This window comes from Euphorbia lathyris, chromosome 5 (assembly GCF_963576675.1).
Source record: "Euphorbia lathyris chromosome 5, ddEupLath1.1, whole genome shotgun sequence".
Lineage (NCBI taxonomy): Eukaryota > Viridiplantae > Streptophyta > Magnoliopsida > Malpighiales > Euphorbiaceae > Euphorbia > Euphorbia lathyris.
This window is the reverse complement of record NC_088914.1, coordinates 10,079,612-10,101,716: the sequence shown is the minus strand read 5'-3', so window position 1 is coordinate 10,101,716 and position 22,105 is coordinate 10,079,612. Positions and strand designations below refer to the sequence as shown.

The following is a 22,105-nucleotide window of genomic DNA, read 5'->3' as shown; positions in this document are numbered from 1 at the left end:
ACCATTTCTTTCTTATGAGGATTGAGAAACTTAATTTTCTTTTATCATCTTAAAACCATTTCAAGTGGTTCATTTTGAGGTTAAATTTCTCATTTATGAGTTTGAGTTTATAATATACCGTTAAAAGATCTCATGATATAGAATACGATGCCATATTTTAAGTTATTCTAAACTCCATTTATCCCGTTATGGTGTCTTCTATGCTTAGTTTGTTTTAATTCATCCAATAATGAAAACGGTTTTCTTTGTAAAAAATAAAATAAAATAAATAAAGATATTGATGTAATTTAGTCAAGAGAAAACAACGTCGTTTAAGTGTTTTCTTTATTTGCCCAAAATCCAGCCCTAATTTTGCTTGATCTTACGAATTTCAACTAATTCTGTGATTCTTTGCTCTGCTCCCTTTCTACAGCCGTCCACCGTCCGCCATACACCGCCGGGACCGGTACTTCACCAGCCGCCACTGTGTGCCATTAGTTTGGCATCTTTTTCTCTTTGTTTCAACGCATTCATCAGTCCCCGAGGAAAGCCCAGACGTCCAATTTCAAAGACATCTGAGGCAGTGGCGGAATCAGGGGGGGGGGCTTGTCGGGGCTGGAGCCCCGGAAGCCACCGGAAAGTTTAAGTAATATATATATATTTTTTTACCTGTGTTCTGAAAACCTGAAAACCAGAAAACCTAGCCCCCCATTGGAGCTGCTGTTTGGAGAAGACGAAGGTGAATGAGGGTCTATTTTGTAATTTTGATTCTTATTCTTTAAATCAAAACGACGTCGTTTTACTTAATGATCAAAACGGCGTCGTTCGTTAAATGAAAACTGAACAACCTCCTACACGCACACCTGCAGCCCTGTTCTCCTCCTAATCTAATCCCTAATTGCTGCGAATTGGGGAAGTCGCACAAGAGAAAGAGAGTCGGCCAGCCACTCTGCCGGCCGGTCAGTCTCCACCGCCGGTGCTGCTCCTTCCGCCACCGACCGCAACCTTCTCTCTTCTTCAACTGAAACGGAATCAACTTCGGCAGATAACAGGTACCATCCGCAATGCAAACTAAATCGGTAGTTCTCATTTTTCTGTTCCTAGTAAAAGATGCAGAATTATCATATCAAATAGAGCAATTATCTTCAATCCTTACTGAGATGGAATTTAATGAGCTGGTAAATTATTACATAGATATAAAATTGGTATCAACACCATCTGACTTTGAAATTTTATATATATATATGTGTGTTGTTCTGTTGGTTTGGTTTGTTTTGTTGTTGTTGTTGGTAACATTTGCTTAAAAGCTTAATCGAATATTTTGGTGTTTTTCTTTACTTCATCAAAAAAAAAAAAAAATTTTGTTCAATATTTAAGCCCCGGATCATCTAAGACTCTGGTTCCGCCACTGATCTGAGGTTAGCTTGAATTTTGAAACTTAATTCGTCTTGCTCTGTTGATGGCTTTCTGCTTGGTTTTCGGTCATTAGATATCACCTGTTCATGTATTCACTGGGAAGGAAAGATCACGTATGATAATTTGAAAGAGATGAAAATATGAGAACAAATTCAAATTCACTGGGAAGGAAAGATCGCGTCCAATGTATCCTTAAAAAAAATTAATGAATTTTTTTACTAAAAAGTTTTAATATTGGATTTTCTAATGCTAAAGATGTAAAAGCCATAGTAATAGTATCCTTGAAAAATGTAAAATGGATAAACAGAAACTGTTGGGAGTGGGTTGAAATATAGTGAAATTAGAGCATTAATAATCAGGAAGTGTAGAGATTTTGTTGAAATATAGTGAAAGCAGAGCATTAATAAACAGAGATTGTAAAATGGATAAACAGAAAGTAAAGAGATTTTGTTGGAGTTATGTTCTGTTTGATATAAATGCCATTTTTGTTAAATTATGCTATATTGCGGTTTGAATTTTATAAAAAATGCTATATATTTGAAAATTTTGTAATGGTGCTATTTGAGTACATCTTTTCATCTTTTGTGCCTTTCAGGTAAAAAACCATTTGTTTTTGTGGGGTTTTTCCTGATGATCTTCGTGGACCTGCTTATTCCTTTGGTATTCTCAGCGTAGTTGCCCTTTTTGTTTCTACAATTATGCTTCTCTTTTGTTCATCAATTTTCTTGTTTTGAATCTTTGCAATCCCTCAACTTGTACATGCACCTCTTGCTGTCCTATGTTTCTCAAGTTTCGTGTCTTTTTCCACCACTTAAAGTCAACACAGCATTACAATATAAACCCATATTTTGCGTTGTTTAGATATTGTCATTTTTATTCGAAATCGGGTTTGAATCCTTCAAGCTCAATAACTACTCTAGCACCTATAAAATCTCAGAACAATGTTGCAATTTTCTGGGATTTGGATAATAAACCTCCCAAGTCATTTCCACCATATGAGGCTGCTTTGAAGCTCATAAAGGCAGCATCCTCATTTGGGGCTGTCAGATACATGATAGCCTATGCTAATAGGCATGCATTTAGTCATGTACCGGGTATTGTGAGGGAGCAAAGAAGGGAGAGGAAATTGTTGAACCAGTTAGAAAATAAGGGTGTGATTAAAGCAGTAGAACCATATCTATGTCGAGTTTGTGGGAGAAAATTTTATACCAATGAGAAATTAACTAATCATTTTAAGCAAATTCACGAGCGTGAACAACAGAAGAGGCTGAATCAGATAGAATCAGCAAGAGGGAAGAGGAGAGTGAACTTAGTTGGCAAGTATGCAATGAAGATGGAGAAATATAAGAATGCAGCCAGAGATGTTTTGACCCCGAAAGTGGGATATGGCTTGGCAGATGAGTTGAAAAGGGCAGGGTTTTTGGTTAGGGCTGTATCCGATAAGCCACAGGCTGCGGACATTGCATTGAGGGAGCACATGGTGGATCTGATGGACAAGAGGAGAGCAGAGTGTTTGGTGCTTGTATCTGATGACTCGGATTTTGTTGGTGTGCTCAAGGAAGCTAAACTGAGATGTTTAAAAACAGTTGTAGTTGGGGATATAAGTGATGGGGCATTGAAGAGGGTTTCTGATGCCGCATTTTCATGGCAGGATATTTTGATGGGAAAGGCTAAGAAGGAGGCTGTGTCTGTTGTGGGGCGATGGAAGGACCATGACATTTTGAAGAGATTGGAGTGGACTTACAACCTAGAGGAGGAGAAAGATTTGTATGGCGTCGTATGTGATCATCACGATGAGAGTGATGATGGAGATTTCAATTGTATTGTTGAGAAAGACGAGGTCGATTTGCTGGAGAAGGAAGCTGGAGGTGCTTGGTGGGAGCTGAATTCTGATCCTGAATCTACTTGTTGAAGGATATCAATAGTCTGGGATAGTTTATGCTTGGTCCTAATGCCTGAAAGCATGCATTTTGATACTTGTAAGTAAACAAATGTTGGCTATAATATCTGCATATTTCTTTAACGGGTAAATTACATTCATGGGCCTCTGAACTATAGTATTACTAATATCATAATGCCCCTTAAACTTCATTTCTTCTTGACATAAAAATCTTTGCACTTTACATTCTGTAACATTAAAGTCCAAATCAACAAAAGTCCATTAAAAAGTTAACGAACGATGAGGGTAAAATAGGTATTTGACCATTTTTTTGTTATACGGATAAAAAGAGAGAGTCAATGATGTACTCAAACTTGTCCATATCATCATTTTGTTAATTTTTTTTTTTTTTTTTTTTTTTTTTTTTTATAGATTTTGTTGATTTGGACTTTAATGTTACAAAATGTAGAGCTCGAGAATTTTTATGTTATGAAATGAAGTTTAGGTACCATAATGTTAGTATTCATGGATGTATCTTTTACCTTTTCTTTATAAGTAGTAGATGTAGACTAATTTAATGGTTTTTAGTTATTTTCCTTGATATGTACTCTCAATTTGTTCTGTTTCTATATCATTGTTGAACTCCAAATTTGTTACCATTATGAATGTTGAACACTGGTTTGTGCATGCTTAGTGGGGATAAAATATTATGGCTCTTATAAAAGTCCTCGAACTTTACGTTATACTAAACATATCAAAGAAATTCACTTAAAAAATTAACGAAATGATGACTTGAACAAATTTGACTACTTCATTGACTTTTTATCCATGTCACTGTAAATTATGGTCAAATGCCTATTTTCTGGTCATCATTTCATTAATTTTGTAATGGATAACCAATTAAATTATAGTCAAATGTCTTGTTAAAGTCGGTGTACATTTTGTTCAATAAATTTTCCCTATCTAGATATTTGTATTTCATTTCACTGTTTCTGCAGATAACCACTTCAAATCACCATTTTCACTATAAAATTCTGCTGATTGAGCTGACAATGGGTTTCATCTCGGCTATTATTTTGAAATTTTCCTTCTCACATTACTTTTTTTTAAAATGAATTATATGATAGACAATTGATTGGACAAAAATGCCCTCCGCCATTTCAATTGTGTTACCAATTTTTTTCATTTTGCTACCATAAAAAACCGCGTGTTCTATTTTGTACATGTAGTGTCAAAATGTGAAACCACAGGGAAATGGTGAATTATTGTAGATTATTTCATTTATAACATGATTAAACCTTTTGTTTTATAACATGACCAGCGAAAGCTGAGAGGAAAGAAATATTAATTAATTGAAGATGCATAGCTATTGCCAATATTATATGATTTTGACTTGTGCATACACATGTTCTCATGTTCTGCGACAGCTCAGAATTGTAATAATAAATTATACAGATGCATAGCTATTGCCAATATTATATGATACTACAGATTATTCAATTATAACATGTTTAAACTTTTCAAAATTTTTTGCTTCTTTCTTGTGATCTTTTCCATCTAATTAAGATAAAATGTCTAAGATTGGCTTGAGTTTTGTGGTGGAGGAAACACTGGCAAGGGTGGTTTCACTTATCACTGATAAAACCATACTGGCTTGGAGTTTGAGTCAGAGGCTGAGGCTGCTTTTGGAGTTGCTGACCGAAATCCGTTCTGTGTTACCAGATACAGAGAAGAAACAGATGGGAAATTATATTGTCTCGTATTGGCTCAAGAAGCTCAGGGAAGTTGCTTATCAGGCAGAAGAGGTCATTGATGAGTTAGCCTATGAGATTCACTGTCCAAAGGTAACCCAGTTAAATTTTCTTAAAAAGGTCATATTGAATATCAAATTAGCCCACAAAGTTAAAATTGTCAATCAGTCGCTGCATAAGATGATCAACAAAGCAATAGTGGAATTTGGCTTTGAAGCCACATCTGCTCATAGAATAATCCCTCACCGTGACTTGGATCGAGTAACAGGTTCAGTCCTTGACAATCCAATCATTGGGAGAGAGGCTGATGCCTCTAAAATTATCAACTTATTGACTCGATCTGATAAACAAGTCCTCACTGTTGTTCCCATAGTGGGAATGGATGGTCTCGGCAAGACTGCTTTGGCTAAATTGGTGTGTCAACGAGCCATGGCATTGAAGCTTTTCGATGTTAAAATGTGGGTTTGTGTTTCTGAAAAATGTGATGAACTAAAAGTTTTGGGTAAAATGTTGCAATCTTTGAATGCATCAATGGGGGGCTTAACCAGCAAAGATGCAATTCTTCAACAACTTAAGAAAGAGTTGATGAGGAAAAGATTTCTTCTTGTTCTTGATGATGTTTGGGAAGATGTGTCTAGGTGGTGGTGGTGGGATAATTTGAAGACTTGGTTGTTAAAAATTTGTACGAACAATGGAAATGTTGTCCTTGTCACAACTCGTAGTGAAAAACTTGCATCCATTGTTGAGACTTCATCTCAGCATAGGCATACACTTGATCTTTTGTCTGATGATGAGTGCTGGTTAATTTTGAAGAAAAGGGCTTTTAGAAATGTCACCGTGCAGTCTAATTTAGAGGCCATTGCAAGGGAGATAACGAAAAAATGTAGAGGCGTGCCATTGGCTGCAAAAGTTTTAGGTGGGACGTTGGGATTTAACAGGGACGAGGAAGCATGGTTGAAAATTAGAGATAGTCATTTTCTGAAAGCAAGGGATATTGAGGAGAGTGTTAAGTCTATATTGATACTAAGTTTTGATCACTTTGATGCCATGTTTTACACTTTTAAGCTATGTTTAGCACTTTGTTCAGTTTTCCCAAAAGGATTTTTAATTATAAAAGAAGATTTGATTCAGCTATGGATGGGGGAGAGATTTGCTGATTCGCGTGATACGGGAAACGAGTATTTCCATGCCTTACTTGCGAATTCCTTCTTCCACGATGCGGAATGTGATGATGATGGCAATGTTATAAAGTGCAAAATGCATAATCTTGTGCATGATCTTACATTGTCACTAGAAAAATCTGAAATGCTCATTCACTATTTATATGCAGATTATCAATCTAGACGAACTTCAAAGGCTCTTCCTAACAACACGGCCAAGTACTTGAGTACTATTATCCTCAACGGTGCTCCGTTTCAAAGGTCTTGGAATTCAAAAAGCTTGCGGACGCTATCTTTGAATGATGTTGACATGGAAATTTTGTCATCATCAGTTTACAAGTTGAAACATCTCAGATATCTTCATGTTTCAAATACAAAGCTCGGTATGTTGCCTAAATCCATCAGCGAGATCTATATGGTTCAAATTTTGACTCTCTCGAATTGTAGCTGCGAACAACTACCACACCTTGGAGATCTTCCTTATCTTAAATTTCTTAAGATAAGTCATATGGAAAGAGTGAAGTGCATAGGTAATGAGTCATATGAAGCCAATAACATTCGACAAGAGGTTAGGCTTTTTCCGGCGTTGAAATCATTGTCTCTAAGTTGGATGGAGAATTTAACGGCATGGTATCGCCCATCTCATGCTAACAAGGTTGTTATATTTCCTCGCCTTGAAAATTTGTCCATTCAATCTTGTGCTAAATTGACAGGTTTTCCAATGAGAGATTTGTCGACACTTACAAAGATAGAAATCAAAGATTGTGAGGAATTGAGGTTCATATTTGATGAACACTAGTCGTTCCCCTCTATTACAACTCTATCCATTGTAGGATGTCCGAAATTGACTCATCTTCGAAACTGGCTTCTATTCAACAAGTCTTGCCAGGAATTCAGAGTAAGAAGATGTGAATGGCTGAAGTTCATTCCAGAAGATTTAGGGATGCTAATCTCTTTACAGATATATTGCTGCAAAAGATTGCAATTTTTCTCGGAGGAGATACTATGCAAACTCACTCAACTGAGGAAATTAAGCATTGGTGCATTCTCAGAGAAGTTGGATGATTTCCGTTATTTGAATCGAATCAAAGACCTTAGACGTCTTGAGGAGTTAGAAATTTGGGGATCTGATGTTTTCGGTCGCGAAATGTCTGTTCTACCAAATCAACTTCAAAATCTTGCTAGACTGCAGTCATTGAAGATAAAAGGGTTCACAGCAATGGAAGCATTGCCAGAGTGGTTGGGTCATCTTCAATCTATTCAAACCATTTCTCTTAATTATTGTTGGCATCTCCAGCATCAATCAATAGCTGCAATCATACAAAAGCTCCCCAATTTAAGCCATGTCTACATTTATGGCTGTCATGCTCTTGAGGAACATAAATCCCAATGGATTGAGTTTTCAGGTATAACCAAAATCAGAATCCTTTGTCAATAGTTATTAGAATGAATTAGTTGTATATATGATTTGTTTTGAATAATTGTTGTTAAGCTTTATAATTTATAGGGTAAATTATAAAAATAAAATCTGTGGTTTGGCCAATTTACAAACGCAATACTTTGGTTTAAATTTTTTACAAATAGGGGCTGGAGTTGGTGAAGTTTGCCGTTAAAGGATCCGTGTGTCGAATTTTCGTTCAAACAATACTTTTGGTTTAGTTAATTTGCAAAGTCAGTCTTTTTAGTTACTCCAAATCGCTCTATTTTAGAGTAAATAGGCACTATAATTTTTTTTGACGAATGTTTAAGTTTGCAAACTGCAAAAACCATATACTCCTATTTTTAAAGTTTTAAACCATGGAACTGGTTTTCCTAATCGGTGAAACCATATGGTCTGTTTGTGTGTTTATATATATTTATGACATATAAGCATCATGGCTTTTTTTTAGGCTTAATACATCATTTGCCCCCTGAACTTATCCAAAAAGCTTGATTGACCCCTGAACTTGTATAAAATGTTCAGTTAGCTCCCTGAACTTGCATAAAATGTAATCAATTGATCACTCGGTTGCAAAAAAGTAAGTTAAATGTGGAAGATGTATTCCACATGTCTTAGAATGTCATTACATAATTTAAAAAAAGAGTAAAAATTCTAATATTACAACCGCAATACTCTAGTCTTGATTGTTTTACTTTTTTTAAGTCGTGTGTAATATATTTTCCGCATTTAACTTATTTTTTTGCTACTGAGTGATCAATTGATTACATTTTATGCAAGTTTAGGGGCTAACTGAATATTTTATGCAAGTTCAAGAGACTATCAAGACACTTTGAAAGTTCAAAGGGCCAATCAAGCTTTTTGGACAAGTTCAGAGGCAAATGATGTATAGAAAAGAATTTAAAGTACAAAATGCTGTACCTTCTATCAATTCTTTTTTGTATTGGTTATTTTCACTTAAATCCTCTTTCTTTTCTAATTACATTTTCACCTGTTTAGTTTTTCATTCGTTTATAAAGTAGTTGTGATTAGCAATGTTATCAGAACCGGACCGAACATCAAACTAGATTGATAATTGGGTGACGGGTCACTTGGTCGGACCGGATGTTTGGTTTGGTCGAACTGGATAGTGTAATAAATAAATAAATAATATATATATATATATATTAAATATATATAATTAATTTAAAATTATTTTTATAAATTATATATATCCAAAATAAATTATAAATAACTTTTGGTTCATTATTTTTTGAACTTGAGTCTTAAATATAAAAATGAATAAATGAAGTTTAGAATAACTTAGAATATGTCAATGTATTTTATGTCATTAGATCTTTTGAACAATATATTATAAACTTAAAACACACTAGTGGTGAATGAGAAATTGATGCACAAAATGAATCACTTAAAATGGTTTGGAAGAAAATAAAAGGTAATTAAGCATTCTCATTCCTAGTAGGAAAGAAATAAGAATCTTAACTAGTTTATAAGTAAATGGCTTTTATAAGCCTTTAACCAATTGCTAGGAAAATGCTCTCTCATGCGTAGTGGGTGCAGTCGATTAACCATTGGGTTAGGAGCGCACTGTACAACGTGGACGATGCGAATGTCACGCCGAGATAAGGTCCCTTAGATCAGTCACTTTTACCATTTTTTTTATGATGTGTATTTATGTTTGGGTTAATTACAAGTAGATACTATGTAGTTACACGGATTTACAGATGAGTATCTGTGACATTTTTCTTTGCAAACGCAACCCTGTGGTTTGCAAAAGAAAAAAAAACCCACTGGTACCCATCTGCAAATCAGTGAAACTACATGGTATTTACATGTAATTAACCCTTTATTTTTTTAGCTCTTATTAAAAAAGAAAAATTTGTTCTCGTCCGGTTCTAAATTTAGAAAAATTTGATTCCCCGCCTTTTATTCACGTTTTTAAAATTTCAAAAAATTATAAAAAAATGTTAAAGATCTCGGGTCACACCGTTTCCCGACCAGATCGTTGGGTCCCGGTTCAACCCCGAGTTTCTCCAGTTTATTGAGCATTTAACAAATTGGAAGGGTTTGAATCGGCTGCCTGGCCAGTTCTCGGTTCGACCGGTCGAACCAACCGGTCTGATCCGAGCTTGATAACACTGGTGATTAGTCACTATCCGTCTGTCAATTCATTGGGGAAAATTTTGGATCTATAGTATCGCTAGCCCACATCACGAAAGACTCGTTTAGTTAAAACAATGTTCACTCATACCATGAAGAACTTATTTAGTTAAAGCTGACACGTTCACACCATGAAGAACTCGTTTAGTTAAAGCTCGTTTGCCCACCTCGCAAAGAGCTTGCTTAGTTAAGGCACTACCACCCACTTTGTAAGGCCTTTGCGTAGTTTAGGCTCCGATATCAAATGTCAGAGCCGGTTCTGAGGCAGACCAAAACCCCGTGTGATGCCAAGACTTCCCCAAGTCTCGGCCAACCAATTCCTACCGAAGGGGTTTATCCCCTTTACTACAGAGGGTCTATCCCCTTTAAGCATCCCGTCAATGCGTCTGTCGGTATTCCGTTTTGGTGGGGCTCCATATGATTAAACCTCGCCCTAAAAGGGATACACACTATGGGCTAACTCTAGAGTCCATATTGCCGATAGAGTTCCACCCTATCGAGACATTCAACTCCCTTCAAGAAGGCTAAATGTCCAACTCTCATAGTTCCTAGGGGACTAGGATGGATCGCTTAAACTAGTACCGACTACTTACCTAGGGGGGCGGTGGAGATCTAACACCAGGGTAATCCATGTCCCCTATAATGCTCCTTATACCAATTCGGCCTCTATCAGTAGCGTATGTTGATATGTCCCATTCTTCACTCCATGCTGATGCCTTTTCGTAGCTTTGCCAATGCTTGTGGTTGAGTTTGTCAATGATCAAACTCCTCCTTTACACAAAGCTGCTAATGTTTGAGGAGGAATTTGACCTGAAGCAGTCAAAGCTTGTATATCAAGTCTTTCGAGTGATTGAAGTTTTAAATTTGAATCTAAGTGACCATAAAAGTATCAGATATTCCACTCCGTTAAGCACTTATTATTGAGAAATAGTCCAAACTTCAGCAAATTTATATCAAAGTGATTCGAATTAGAGTTTACAATTGATTTCAACATCATATAAGAGCTAATACTCACCCATTCTATAAAAGAAAAGAAAAATAAGCTTATATGCTAATTACACAACAAATAAAAAAACATATTCATTTTGCATCCTTTTGAACTGGAAAATCTCTCTGCTGTGGTTGCTAATCGATCAACGAACTCTTTTGGTATCATACATTGTCTCCTCCTCATCATCAAACCAAACATCAACATTACGACCAAACACAAATCTTGAAGTTACCAGATTGAATCGAATATTTAAGGACAAAGATAAAAAAAAGGACTAGCTGTTAAGTTTTTTTTTGACCGAATTGGTCAAATTTGGACAAAAAGAGTAAAAAATTGTTCCGATTTTGATTCTTTTTGTTATTTGTTCGGTCTAATGTAATATCTCTAGAATCTGTGCTAAAAATGTAGCTAAAGCGAGACCGAGGAATGACAAAGATTGCAATAGGATTTGGAGCCAAAATTGGTGAGACCATCGTATACTGTTGGGTGTTGAGAAATGAATGAGTTACATGAGAATGACAAATCAAGGTCAACATGTCCATTCTGTGACATATTCTCTAGTGTTGGGGATTTTTTTTATAGTTTATTCTATTTCTCGATTCGAGGCTCGTCAGACACTCTTTAGGTGGATCATCTCTCAATTAAAGCTTTCTGCGTACGTTAGGACTCGAACTCGAGATCTAACTTAAGCGATTTGAGAGCCTTAACCACTCATGCCAACCTTAATTGGTCCAGTGTTGGAGACTAGGACGTTATCATTTGGGTTACTTCTACTTCACCTTATACCATAGTACATATTTACAATTAACTTACATCTATATAAAAAAAGATCAAATGGCTAAGAATAAGTGAGTTAAATAACACAAAATAATAATTTGAGCTTTAATAAATCAAAGATCCCACGCTAGAAAGAAACATGTTCCAAAGGTAGGTATATAACAAGAATGACTAGTCTTGTAAATTGTGGATTAGGCTTGCTATTCTTTTCTCTTTTCCCCCTCCATCTAGGCCATAAGAACTCATCTATATATACCATTACCACAAGTTATAGGATATGTCCATTAGACAAGCTTGTTAGGACATGTTTGGATATTACAATTTGAAATTTAAAATATAATTAGCATCAGCCACATAACTGATGCGTCTCAGGTGAGGCTCATTAAGGGATAAATGTACCCCGTCGTTATCAAGTAATAAAATTTGGACAAGTCCAGGTATCGAATCCACAGGATTTATTCCTGAAAGTATCGAGCTACTCGGTTTTTAGTGTTATCTAGGTTTTGGAGGGTTTGAGATTGAGTTTGGTTAAATTAAGCTACTCCTAATTAAGTTACTCTACTCCTAGGTGATCTTTCAATAATGTAATTACCCGAAGGGATATGGAATGATGCGATAATGATGAATATAGATTATTCAGACAGTCAATTAAAAACCTAATCTAAGTTACTTGTGTTCGAGGCAATTAACCCTACTTATCCTTTTGTGGTTCCTAGTTCGTGATTCCCTTATAAGGCCGAAACTAGCTCTAAGGCTCAGTAATTTGGCTTAATCATCTACAAGGTCGTCAATCTTATAGGCTCTGACTAGGTCAGATTCAGCTCGCAATATGTGCCAACTTAATATTTGGATTTATGAATGAGTTAAACCAATCAAACAAAGCGTAAGACAAAGATTAAATAGATAAATCAATTGAACAAAACAAGAACTAAATTATCATTAAAGATGAAGAATATTGTCACGGAGATACAATGAGCCTAGGATTCATACACTGGATCAAGAGATAAACAAGTTATGAAAAGAGTAAGAAAATCCCTTTCAGGGAACCTGTCTACCACTGCAGGCGTCTTCCTAGGACTTAAGGAGGAACCTTGAATAATCCTCGGTGAGCAAAGCTTCAAATGTTCCTCAATGGAGGATGAAGGAGATGGAGGAGGTGGGGAGGATTCTTCAAGGGGGAAAGCTAGTTGCGGTTTGAGTCTTATTTATAGTTGTGGTTTGAGTCCCAAATCTGACCGATCCTATTGCAAATGGGAAGAGTGGGGTCAAATCATGGAGCCGTGGGGCCGGGAATCAGTCAAAATACTGATTCCCGCAGGCTAGCTCACCGAGTTGGCCCCTGAGGGCCAGCTCGTCGCACTGGCAGTGCCAGCTCGCCGAGTTGGCCTAAAAAGGCCAGTTTTGGCGAGTGGTGATGCCCAAATTCCCCGCGTGACTGTCGAGTGTCCTCGAGACGTGATTTTCGTCCGAACTTGTTCCTGTTTTGACCTGCACACGCATGTAAACTCCAAACGACATTAGTTTCGAGGCTAAATTGACCCACCAATCGCTTGTTTTGAGTGAACACTCTGTTTGGCCCAACTTTTGGTGGATCATTTAGCCATAATAGATAATTGAAAGTTAACATACATGCTAGTTTGGCAATATTTGTCCAAAAACGATCAGAAAATGAACTTAAACCGCAAAAGTAAATAAAACATATACAAAATCTATTTAACACACACACATGCATATAAATACGAGAATTGCTCGCTTATTGATGAAAAAGTAAACAAAAACCTTCCTAAAACAGTACCTAAAGATAGAGGTTTTTGACCCCTATCAATAACCCATTTGAAAAGTAAGATAATTACCTGGAATGCAACGAGAGAATTAAGGAAGCATTCTCCTAAAAAGACTATCATTTGTAATTCTCTCAAAAACTATGCATTCTCCATTTGGTGTCTAGAAGAGCTTGTCCAAATCCTAAAATGTAACAATTCAGATGATTTTTGGCCATCTTTTACGATATTGATCATCTCATATCGAAGAGATCAAAGGAAGATATGAATTAACATTTATTGAGCTTCAGAAATGTTTCAATGAGGATACCATCAATGAGTGGAAAGATGCGCTGCAACAAGTTTCTTACTTGGAGGGTCATGATCTATCTAAGAATTTTCATGGGTAAGTTTCTCCATGGATAATGTCTAATCCTGACAAGATGATAATATAACAATTTTTTTTATCTCTAAAACTCTTTTACATAAAGATCTAAAAATATGTTATTTAAATCGCATATGTCCAATATTCTAACATTATATTCTTAAACTTCATGAAGATATTTAAGGGGTGTTAGAAAAAAAGACATTGATGCTATAAGCACTAATAGATAATTTGCAAATGAATACTAAAAGTAGCTTTACCTAATGCATGAAGAGCTTTGCCCTAACACTTGGATGTACATTACATTCAAATCGAATTCCAAGGAAGCTAAGTTATACGCTAGATAAATAACATGGACACTAGAAATAAATTCCATAGTAAATGATAGATCTCAACCTGAATCCCATCTGAAAAATGATCATATGATATTGCACAGTCTCAACATTGCATTCCAATTAAGCAACTTGTCCACTACCATCCACAAACAAAATTGTTTGGACAAACAAAAATTTGATTAGAAAAAGATTGTTCTATAATAGAGCAATGTACACAACCACCCAAAAGGAAAAAAGTACAACAAAATGAAAAATTAAACATATAGAGGACACTAGTTCCTCCCTAGACGGTCGGCTAACTAGTTATTTGTACCCAAAACTATGCCGATGCTAATGAAAATACAAGTCATGTGAATAAGTTACCAAAGGAAGTCAAGAACAAGAACTTAGATATATGTAGATAATCTCAATATACATATGCAAATGATAGCAAGACATGTATAACATCATGTATCATGTTCTGACTAGACAAACACAATCCTGATGAATTCCAAATCATTAAAAAAGATACGATTTGAAGATTCAAGTAAATTAAAAACAAATTTATATAAACAATAACGAGCCACATTACCAATTTTGTGAAAACTCTAATGGAATCATTTGGAGAAAATTTCACACTAACACTGTCCACAAATTCAATATTTGGCTCATGTTTCACTTTATCGTCATTGTTCTCTGTATATATTTTTCCATGGTTGAAGTTGGGAACTGAGGTCTCATATTCATTGACCACAAAATGGGTCGAAATATATGTCACTTCACCAATAAATCCGAGATTCCTAAGTGGTACTTGATCAAGAATTTCATCTAAATTGAGACCATATATACCATGGAATCACAAACATCAGGAGTGAGTCTTAACAAACGCCTGAAAGCAGCTCCAAATGTGATGGTTGACCTAATTAAGCAACCATCAACATTTATAAAGCAAATTGTTGACTTTATTTGACCGAATTAATCAAATTTGGTCAAAAAAGAGAAAACATTTGTTCAAATTCTAAATATTTTTCTTATATGTTTGGTCTAATTTAATATATGTAGGATCTGTGCCCATCCGTAATCAATATATTCCAATTCAATTTTAGACTCTATAAACAATGAGACTTTTAAGTTCAATGTTATTGAAATTGAGTGAATGTCAATTTATTGGTATTGTTTATTATTATTATTTTGCTTCAAAAATGTAGTTAGAGGGAGAGATCGAGGAATGATAGAAATTACAATTACTTGTGGAAAATAAGACTATAATCTCACCTATAGAAATTATAGCCAATAAGAGCGTACTACTGGTTGATAATTTTTTTTCTCCACACACACACATATATATAGAAAAGAGATCAGGTGTGACAAAAAAAATTGGGTGCGACAGAGCTTATGGTGTGATAAGGACCAATTTTATAATTAGGTAGGAAATGTGGCAAATTTGTAAATAAAAGGAAAGAGAAAATTGTTTGATTTCTTTTCTTTAAAATGCATTTTTCCGACTTTTCCAACCTCGTTTTTCGAAATTTTTTATACTGTTGGATTCGTCTTAATTAGATGATCATTTTAAGACCCCTCAAGCTCAGGTAAAAAAATTTCCGGTGAACAGAATTCGACAATCTTGTGGCTGTTTTTCTGTAAGAAAAAGATATATATATATATATTTTATAGTTTTTCTGATGTTTCGATTCGAGGTTTGTTAGATCTGACTCGAATTCAAAATCTAGTTTAAACGACTCTAAGCCTTTAACCACTGAAACTAACCTTAATTGGTATAAATTAAACATTTCATCTATGTTTGTCTGTGAAATATACGAATTTAACTATAGTTTTTTGGTTTATTATATATAAATCAATTTAATTAATAAAATATAAACCACTAGAAATATTAATTAAATGGTTGAATAAAAATTTATAAATAATTAACAAAAAATCACTTTATAAACAAAATATTAGTAGTTCTTAAAATATAAGTTTCAAGTAATTCTTAAAGTATACATTAAATAAGTTAAAATAAATATTAAACAATTTAAAATTTTAATAATAAATGCATATTTTTATTAATTAATTCAAATTGTAGAAAGCACACATTATATTAGGGACCGGAAATAAGTTGTTTGAGGGTATTAATATATGATTCGGAATATCACTTAGGCCCAGGAGGCCCAACAATGTCCGACCAGCGAACGGGTCAGGACAACAGGAGGCCCACAGGCCCAAGTTAGTCCGCTATAAATATGCCAGTAAAGGGAGAAGAAGGGATCGAGTAACTAATTTCCTACCTCATTCACATTTGATTACTAAGCTCTCTTAAACCACTAACTGTCTTGATCTTCGGAGTGTCCGCAGGGACCGATCCCCGCGCAGAGCCGATCCCCGAAGAAGCCAGACCTGCCCGACGAAGATCCAGATCACTATTCCGCATTCCCAGATTATTTGGTGCGATGAAGGTGGACTACAAGTGACCTCGGAGCTTCAAGCGAAATGCAGACCCCGATTGACCCTGTCCCGACGATAGTACCGGAAATAGGAGCAACTAGCTCCATGACGAACGTCGAGCGTTCCACTCCGAACATTCCAATTTCTCCCAGAAACCTGGGGCCACTGATGGAGGAGGTGAGCCTAGAAGAAGAAGAAACTTACAATACCACACAACTCCTTAGTGCAATCCAAGGTTTTCAAACAACCCAGGCTATCCATACGGCGGCTCAGACGAAGATCATAGATCAGCAAAGGAGCCTGCAGGAGGAGAACGCCAAAATCTGGCAATACCTTAAAGAAGCATCAGAAATACAAAGAGAAGGGGGATTGCCAGGGGAGCCCGCGGGACCCGGGGTCCTCACAGGAAGAGGGGCCGGGGCCGCCCAGGCCGGTGAGGGCGGTGCATGGCACGAGGAGGCAGCAGCCGCGAATATCGAAGACTTGTTGGAACTGAAGATCCGGCATTTTCTTGACAAGAGGGCCCTCGGGGGCGTCGTGGGAGGAAGCATCACCTCCAGCAAAACGCCACTAGTACAAAGGATCATCGAGATGAGGTTCCCGCGGGACTGGAAAGCTCCTCGACTATCCCAGTATTCAGGGACCGAGGACCCGAACGACCATGTGGCATCGTTCATGAGCACTATCAACTTATACTTGAAAGACGAGGATATCATGTGCAAGGTTTTTCCAACCACACTCTCGTCTAGTGCGCAAGAGTGGTATCGAGGACTTGCTCCAGAGTCAATCGACTCATTTGATCTCTTGAAGGACCTTTTCCTCTCCCGTTTTGCCGCAGCATCAAAAGTAAGGAAGATCAGCTCGGAGCTCAACGGGCTCAAGCAGCGAGCAACTGAACCGCTGCGCAACTTTCTCTCTAGGTTTCACCATATGGCCTCGCAGGTTAAAGGCCTCAACCTAGAAGTGGCTCATGACGCTCTGGCAAAAGGGACCTCATGCGAGCCTCTAAAGCAAAAATGTTTCCGAAAGATGCCGAGATCTTTCGAGGAGCTCATGACCATGGCGCAAACCTTCATCAGATACGACGACTGTGACCGGCCCGCAGGATACGAGGAGTCAGACAGGGACAAAGCCAGAAGAGACACGCACAAGCAGGAAAAAGGCAGACCGATCGCAGAAGCACGTGAGGAGGGCCGAGCCCGCAAGGAGGCCCCGATGCCTTTTCCGGCTCGGACCGAGCGAACAAACCTGGAGCGTAGGGGAGATCGATCCCGCGGGAAGGAAGTGCATTACGCTGCTCAGAGCCAGCCTCGCCGATTCACACAGCAAATCCCATCCGCCGATAAGAGCAAGACCCGTGCCGAGAAAGAATACTGCAAATATCACAAATCCTCCGGACATTCCACAGAGAACTGCTATCAGCTGCAGAAGGAAATTGAGCGGATCACGGAGCAGGGCACTCCACCAAAGGCGATCAGGCAGAGGGAGAAGAGCCCGAAGCAGCGGGAAGCATGCCGAGCAGATGAGCCTAAACGGCCGAGGTACCACGGAGAGATACACGTCATAAGGGAGGGGGCATCGGCACTATGCGCGCCTCCGGAGAGCTCCCGTAAAAGGAAGGCAATCGGACAGACCCTGACGGTGCAGCGACCGCTTCGGACCAGCCATTCGGAGGCTCTAGTTGTCACCATCAACATCGCCGGCTTTAAAACGCACCGAGTGCTAGTGGACACAGGAAGTTCGGTGAACTTGCTCACCTGGACGACACTCCACGCAATGAAGAATACCCACACTGCCCTCCGAGCCGGGACTTTCCCCCTGGTTGGCCTATCAGAAATTGAAGTTCCAATGAAGGGAGTTATCGCACTATCGACTATGTTCGCCGAAGGTGTCGAGGAGATCGAGGACACCGCAGAATGGGTGGTGGTCGATATCCCCCTGGCCTACAATGCCTTCATCGGAAGGCCTCTGCTGGCTACCTTGAAGGCCACAGTTGATATCTCCGGATTATGCTTGACCTTGCCGCTTCAGCACGGAAGGATCACCATCCAAGGAGATCGCATGCTGGCCAAAAGATTGCAGTGGGAGGCGACTCAGCCTCGGACAGCGCTTTACCTGCAGGATGGCCTGATGGATGTGAGGGGTTACAATCCCGTACCAATCGAGCCGATCAGCGACTGTGTTCTCGGGGACACCAAGACAGTGAAGATTGGGACCAGGCTCGCATCCCCTTTGGCCGACGAAATCAAGGCTGTCCTATCAGAGCATTCGGATGTGTTCGCTTGGTGCACCGAAGATATCACATGAGTCTCACCTGAATAAGCAGTGCACAAACTGAGCATCGACCCCTCAGTAGAGCCCCTGAAATAGAAGATGCGAGTACATGCGAAGGACAAGCAAGCCGCAGTGAAGGCAGAGGTGGATAAGCTCCTAGCTGTAAAATTTATTTGCGAGGTCCACTACCCGGACTGGCTTTCTAACGTTGTACTTGTAAAGAAAGCCAGCGGGAAGTACCGCATGTGTGTAGATTTTACAAATGTTAATAAAGCTTGCCCCAAGGATTCTTACCCGCTGCCTAATATAGATCAACTCCTCGACCAAACTACTGGTCGTAAAATTCTGTCTCAGTTTGATGCCATCACTGGGTTCTAGCAAATCCCTCTGGACCCAGCCGACGCCGAGAAAACCTCATTCATTACGCATGAAGGGACCTATTGCTACAATGTCATGCCTTTCGGGTTAAAGAATGCGGGGGCCACATACCAGCGGTTGGTAGATAAGATGTTCGCCCATCTCATCGGGAAGACAGTGCAGGTGTACATTGATGATATGGTGGTCCTAAGCACTGAGGAGGGCGACCACCCACGAGACTTGGCGGAGGTGTTTAAGATTTTTAGAACCTACAACCTTAAGCTAAATCCGGAGAAATGTTTCTTCGGGATTCGCAGCGGCAAATTCCTGGGATGCGTGGTGACAGAGAAAGGCACCGAACCCAACCCCACGAAGATCGAGGCAATCTTGGCAATGGGGCCACCGTGCGACTTACAGGGGGTTCAAAAGCTCAACGGAAGGATCATCGCCTTGGGACGTTTCATCTCCTGCTTGGCACAGCAGTGCTTGCCTTTTTACAAAGCAATCAAGAAGGAGCATCCCTTTAAGTGGTCTACGGACTGCCAGGCTGCGTTCAACGCCATCAAAATCTTCCTCGCCACACCCCCACTGCTGTCGGTGCCAATGCCAGGGCGGGACATTCACTTGTACTTCACCATCGCCGATGAAACGGTAGGAGTTGTTTTAACTCAGGAAGAGGGGATGGAGCTTTATCCAATCTACTTTCTAAGCAAAGTTTTGAAGGGAGCCGAAATCCGATACTCCGAGGTTGAGAAGGCTCTGTTCGCCATAACTCAAGCATCCGAGCGTCTGAGACCATACTTCCAAGCGCATACGGTTATGGTCAGGACCAATTACCCTCTGAAAAAGGACGTCCAGAAACCAGAGGTCTCCGGTCGAATCACCAACTGGTCCGTTCGACTATCCCAGTTTGACGTACGGTTTGAGCCCCGCACGACGATCAAGGCTCAGATACTGTCCGATTTCATCGTAGAATTCATCGAATCGTCTACTGCCAACCCCACGACAACAAAAGCTCGCACCCGCGATGTCTGGACCATGAGTATAGATGGGTCCTGCACTCCAGGACGGGTAGGCGCAGGCATAGCCATTCAGGGACCCGACAATCTCCACATATGGTATGCCGTCCCGCTCGATTTCCCAACCACAAATAATCAGGCAGATTATGAGGCCTTGATCGTAGCTCTTCGACTATCGAAAACAATAGTGAACGGACAGCTGACGATATACTCGAACTCAAAGCTCGTCGTCAACCACGTCAGCGGTACCTACAAGGCAAAATATCCGACGATGTGCCAGTACTTGGCCCTCGCCACCTCCTTACTCAATGACCTCAAAGCAAAATGAGTAACCCTCGACCTCATACTGGTGCCACGAGAGGAGAACGAAGAGGCGGATGCTATCACCGCTCTCGCAACAGGCGAACAGTCCAATGACTCGCATACCCTCATCAAAATCGCTGGGGCCCCGGCCATTCGTGTAGAGAACGCGCTACAGATCGACTCGGCGGACGCTGCGGCTAGCGGGTGGAGAAGTCCAATTATCAGATATCTTCAGGATGGAACACTCCCCGCAGATCGGACACAGGCGTCCCTCGTGGTTCGGCGTTCCTGGCGTTATGCATTGCATGGTGGCTTACTCTATCGGAAGTCCGCCACGCATCCCTGGTTGTGCTGTATATCCGAAGAGGAAGGGGATCACTGTCTTAAGGAGATACACCAGGGCGTCTGTAGCTCGCATCAGGGTGCCCGGAAAATTGCGAAAAAGGCCCGGCTCCAGGGGCTCTACTAGCAGACCATGGATTCCGATGCGGTGCGTCTAGTTCGCAGTTGTCAGGCATGTCAGCTACACGCCAATACTCATCACGCCCCGGTGGCTCCGTTCAAAGGCATTATCACACCTTGGCCTTTTGCAGTATGGGGCATTGACTTGCTCGGCCCTTTCCCGATGGCTTTAGCACAAAAGCGCTTCGTCGTAGTGGCAGTCGATCACTTTACCAAATGGATCGAGGCTGAGGCAATTGCCAAGATAACCGCTGATAACGTAATCGGTTTCCTCAAGCGAACAATCATATATCGATTCGGGGTCCCTCACTCCTTCATCACTGATAACGGGAGGCAGTTCGACTGCAGTCAATTCCGCGAGTTTTGCGCAGAGTGGGGCATCAAAGGACGATACACCTCGGTGACACACCCTCAGAGAAACGGCCTCACTGAAGTAATCAACCGAACACTCCTGCGAGGAATTAAAACGCGCCTATCCGACCAAGGCCGAGCATGGCCTGACCATATTGCGGCAATATTATGGTCATACCACACAACCCCGCATTCGGGTACAGGGCGCACTCCTTTTTTCCTCACTTATGGGGCAGAAGCAATGACACCATCGGAGGTCATCATTCGTTCCCCTCGACAGACCACTTTCGAAGAGACCGACAACAACGCGGAACTTGCGATAGCTAGTGAGCGGCTTGAAGAGGAGCGCCTTAATGCTTTATTACACATCACGGCCCATAAGCAGAGCATAGCGCGTTACCACGATAGGAGGGTTCGTCCCCGCACTTTTCAAGTCGGAGACCTTATGCTCAGAGACGCCGCAGCTGCGCAGTCCCCGTTAGCTCAGGGCAAGCTCGGCCAATCATGGGAGGGACCATACAAGATCGACACTGTCCTCCACAATGGAGCTTACAAAATCGCCTATTTAGACGGCTTGGTCTATGACAATAGCTAGAACATCCAGACGTTGAAGAAGTATTATCAATAGGTTCTTGTAAGGAAAATCATGAATAAAGGGTTTTCGTTTCTTTTTTCTATTTTGTCGAATAGCCCCATGTTATTGACAGTTAAACAAGAAGCGAGCTACCCGATCCGGTCCTCGCAGTGCATTACTCCATGCAATCCAAAGGCTTATCGAGCATCTCGACTGCCTCCGTAATCGCCTAGCAATCCCATATTGTTATCGATTCTTTACAAGAGGGCACCACAGATGTGTTCTCCGCTGCAAAAGCATCCAGATGCAATCC

The 22,105-nt window shown here is 39.8% G+C and overlaps 1 protein-coding gene across 7 annotated transcripts; it reads left to right on the top strand.

Annotated features, from left to right (window-relative positions):
• Positions 1–415: 415 nt before the first annotated feature.
• On the top strand, positions 416–7,914 carry LOC136229326 (uncharacterized). Of its 7 annotated transcripts, none has more exons than XR_010689066.1 (5): positions 417–1,031; positions 1,991–3,374; positions 4,997–5,118; positions 6,356–6,568; positions 6,633–7,914. XR_010689066.1 is itself a non-coding variant. In XM_066018039.1 (2 exons), the coding sequence occupies exon 2, from the start codon at positions 2,174–2,176 to the stop codon at positions 3,305–3,307; it is 1,134 nt and encodes a 377-aa protein (XP_065874111.1). In that variant the 5' UTR covers positions 417–1,031; positions 1,991–2,173; the 3' UTR covers positions 3,308–3,447. The 7 variants fall into 7 exon arrangements, 1 of the variants encoding a protein (XP_065874111.1); XR_010689064.1 differs by having other exon boundaries at positions 417–718; positions 849–1,031; positions 6,356–7,912; XR_010689065.1 differs by having other exon boundaries at positions 6,356–6,815; positions 6,899–7,912.
• Positions 7,915–22,105: the final 14,191 nt, after the last annotated feature.

What these genes read in the sequence shown, in the direction of transcription:
- LOC136229326 (XM_066018039.1), top strand. Translation starts at nt 2,174, where the DNA reads ATGTTTCTCAAGTTTCGTGTCTTTTTCCACCACTTAAAGTCAACACAG.